The sequence below is a fragment of the Triticum aestivum genome, chromosome 1B, assembly GCF_018294505.1.
Source record: "Triticum aestivum cultivar Chinese Spring chromosome 1B, IWGSC CS RefSeq v2.1, whole genome shotgun sequence".
Taxonomy (NCBI): Eukaryota; Viridiplantae; Streptophyta; class Magnoliopsida; order Poales; family Poaceae; genus Triticum; species Triticum aestivum.
The window spans coordinates 126,673,084-126,676,657 of record NC_057795.1 but is presented as its reverse complement, the minus strand read 5'-3'; the positions used below and the strand labels follow the sequence as shown (position 1 = coordinate 126,676,657).

General features: G+C 51.3%; 1 protein-coding gene across 1 annotated transcript; it reads left to right on the top strand.

Annotated features, from left to right (window-relative positions):
* The first annotated feature begins 1,228 nt into the window (after window positions 1-1,228).
* On the top strand, window positions 1,229-3,242 carry LOC123088083 (GDSL esterase/lipase At1g28600). The gene is made up of 5 exons (XM_044510244.1): window positions 1,229-1,544; window positions 1,644-1,856; window positions 2,144-2,292; window positions 2,384-2,651; window positions 2,737-3,242. Exons 1-5 carry the CDS (start codon window positions 1,280-1,282, stop codon window positions 2,982-2,984), a joined length of 1,143 nt encoding a protein of 380 aa, XP_044366179.1. The 5' UTR covers window positions 1,229-1,279; the 3' UTR covers window positions 2,985-3,242.
* Window positions 3,243-3,574: the final 332 nt, after the last annotated feature.

The window sequence follows — 3,574 nt, the reverse complement described above, 5'->3', positions numbered from 1 at the left end:
GGCTGATGTATGCATGCAGCGTTGTGTAGAGAAATTACGAGATCAACGACAGAGTAGGCATACAAGGGCGCGTACCTTCCTTCCCATGTGTTGAGCTTGAATTGTTTATTCATAGCTACAGAGAAATGAAGTATAATCACACTGGTTGACGGCTGGAAAGATGGAGTTGAGAGCGACCGACGAGAACGATCGTTTCTCGGTTTTTAAAGAAGGGGTCCGGACCTCTTTTTCTAATACTGTGAAAAAACCATGGTTTTGGAGATACTTCGGTTTTGTAAAATGGAGTATTTGTTGACGCCAAACGCATCAAAGTATTTTAAACCATGGTTTCTAAAAATACCATGGTATTTTTCTAGAACTTCAAAAATACTGTGGTGCCAAACGCAGTCTTAGAGTGTAGATTCACTCATTTTGCTTCGTATGTAGTTATTTATTAAAATCTCTAGAAAAAAGATAGATATTTAGGAACGGAGGGAGTAGGGCGGAGGCTGTATATTGTGGGCCTATTATATTGAGCCTTCTTCCTTTCTTTTGTGTAGGATGTTACTAGAATGATATTTTAACAAAGATTATTGTGTGATGCACAGGCCGGGATTATCTTCTGTTTCTATGAGATTTTTCTTTTCAAAATCTATACGCACGCCGACTGTACTGTTTTAGATGAGCATGTCTACGGGGCGAGGACATGCTAGGATCTTTGAACACACCGTCAGTAGCGTCGACAGAGTTTTGGACCAGATTAGAGAAGATCTTCAAGTCTGGAGGGCAGCGGGGTGTGTTCTGGATCTTACTTTGTAAAAGCCTCTTACAAAAGCCTCTTGTAATTGGGGTGTTCTATCCTGGGGGTGGCGCCCTCGGGAGGTCTTTTAGTGCGAGACCGCCTAGCCTGTCTGACTTTGTTGTACTCTTCTCCTCTTTCTAATAAAATTCGGCCAACGGCCCTTCGAGGACATGCGCGTGGATGTGCAGTCGCGCTCAACGAAATGAAATCAAAACGAGTATTGCCAAGCGCCAGCTGCTGTGGCCGATGGAGATAGTGGAGTTCCGTTGAGCGGCCTCCAGTCCCCGGACGGCTTCCCCATCTCCATCCTTAAAAATCCTTTGAAAACGCAAACACGCACGCGCGGCTGCTTCTAGTAGATCCTTAAAGTAAAGCAAATGATGTCCATTAAATTCCCTCTCGCTGCCGACGTACATTGCCTACAAAACGATCCACACAGCTCCACACAAATCGTAGCACCGAAGGATAGCAGCAGAACACGCACGCACAGGAGATACGATGGGCCCATTTTCGCGGTTCCTCGTGGCGTTGGCGGTGGCGCTTCTCCCCATCGTCGGTGCCGCGGCCGGCGGCCGCACCGGCGACCGCGGGACGCGCTACGCCGGCGTCTTCAGCTTCGGCGACTCGCTCACCGACACCGGGAACTCGCTACGTCTCGCGGCCACCCGCGCGGGGCCGTCCAGCCGGCCGCCCTACGGCGAGACCTTCTTCCGGCGCCCCACTGGCCGCGCGTCCGACGGCCGCCTCGTCGTCGACTTCATCGGTGACCACCAGCTAAACCAACAGTTTCAGTATGGTAGTGCATTGATACGCTTGTAAATCATTGACTCACGTGAGACGTTGATCTTGGTACGTGGAGCAGCTGAGGCGCTGGGGGTACCTCACCCGACGCCGTACCTCGCCGGCAAGAGCGCGGAGGATTTCCGGCGCGGCGTGAACTTCGCCGTCGGTGGAGCGACGGCGCTTGGTCCGGATTTCTTCAAGAGCAGAGGGCTTGAGCCGTTTGTGCCTGTCTCTTTCGCAAACCAAGCCACCTGGTTCAAGAACGTTTTACCGCTTCTTGGCTCAGTTCACAGTAAGTAAACCGCACGTCCAGCTTGATTTCTACTAGTACTCTATTTTATCAATACAAACTTATTTAATTACACGTGCGTCATACTATCTTTTTTAGCGATGCTTTTGAGGAAAAACACGTGTGTTGTACCAGTATCTTTATTATTGCAAGGAATGACATATACAGGGATGCATGCATGCATGCATGGTGTTGTGTAAAGGGTCGCCCTTTGTGAAGAACGCATGGCTGGTCAATTTGATAATCTTCTTTTTTTTCATGATGGGTGCATCGTCGCCTTATAATAATAGACCGTACAAGGATCATGGCAACCTCGCTCTTCATCGTCGGCGAGATTGGAGTTAACGATTACCTCGTCGCCTTTGCCGGGAACACCACCGTCGAGGAGGCGCGGGCCTTCGTGCCGCACATCGTCGGCGCCGTCCGTTCAGTCGTGACCGTAAGCTAGTCCACTCCCGTGATCATTTGGTAGTATCAGTCAGTCAAATAAATCTGTTCTCCATTCCAACAGTGCGTGAGAATGTTTGCAGGAGGTGATCGCCGCCGGAGCGAGGACCGTACTGGTTCCGGGGATGATACCGCTCGGCTGCGAGCCACAGCTGCTCGCCCTCTACCAGAGCGGCGACCACGACCCGTCGTCCGGTTGCATCAAGCCGCTCAACGAGCTCGCCGAACTGCACAACCGCGCGCTGAACGGCATGCTCCGAGAACTCGGGCGAGCGCACCCGGGGACGGCCATCCTCTACGCCGACCTCTACGGCGCCGTCGCCGACCTCATCGCGTCGCCCCGGAAATACGGTACGCATGCATGCGCCAGTAATCATCAGCCACCGGCAGCTAATCATCAGTTTTCTCCTGACCTCGTCTTCTCCGTCGATCTCAGGGTTTAGGGATGAGCCGCTGGCGGCGTGCTGCGGCGGGAGCGGCGCGTACAACTTCAACATGACGGCGTTCTGCGGCGCGGCCGGGACGGCGGCGTGCGCCGACCCGTCCAAGTACGTGTCCTGGGACGGGGTGCACTTCACGGAGGCCGCCAACAGGCACACCACCTGCGCCACGTTGAAGACCAACTCGCCTGCTCTGCTCAACTCGTGGACGGCGGAGGCGAGACGAAGGATTGGGTGCGCCTAAAAGCCTAAGCCTAACTAAGACAGCGACAGATGGAGTAGAGCAGTTCCGGCTCAATTAATCCTGGCGCACGTGGACGCTCTCCTGCTAAGGCATCTAACTACACTTTTTGACTAGGCAGGCTGCTCGTGTTGCCGTGTGCGGTGCATTTGTAAAAGAAAATGTGTTTCAATTAGATGCACACCGTGATTGTTTAGAGGAATTGAGAAATATAGTGATCGTGCTTTATAAAGTCGTATCTTGCTCACTCACTTCGATTCATTGTATTTGTCATCAGCTTTCTTTTCTTTTTCTTTTTTTACATGGATACGAGTCATACAAAACTCAGTAAGGCTGTGTTCGGTTGAGAGAGATTTGAAAAGGGTTTGGCACAGATTGAAGTCAAAATCCCCTCCAATCCTCTTGTAGAGGGGGTGTAACCGAACAAGGCCTAAAGAGACCACAGTTGGACTGGAGCAGCGATGTTGCCACCCAATCAAGATGATGGGAATCCATGAGCGATGAACATTTTTGGGTTTGGGATGATCCACTAAAAGTGCAGGCCGCAAAATAACAAAATCTTCATCATAACGTAGAGAAGAAATTAGAACTTC

Coding starts and splice junctions, on each gene's coding strand:
- LOC123088083 (XM_044510244.1), top strand. CDS start 1,280: ATGGGCCCATTTTCGCGGTTCCTCGTGGCGTTGGCGGTGGCGCTTCTC. Junction 1,545..1,643: donor CCTCGTCGTCGACTTCATCG/GTGACCACCAGC, acceptor TACGTGGAGCAG/CTGAGGCGCTGGGGGTACCT. Junction 2,652..2,736: donor CGCGTCGCCCCGGAAATACG/GTACGCATGCAT, acceptor CGTCGATCTCAG/GGTTTAGGGATGAGCCGCTG.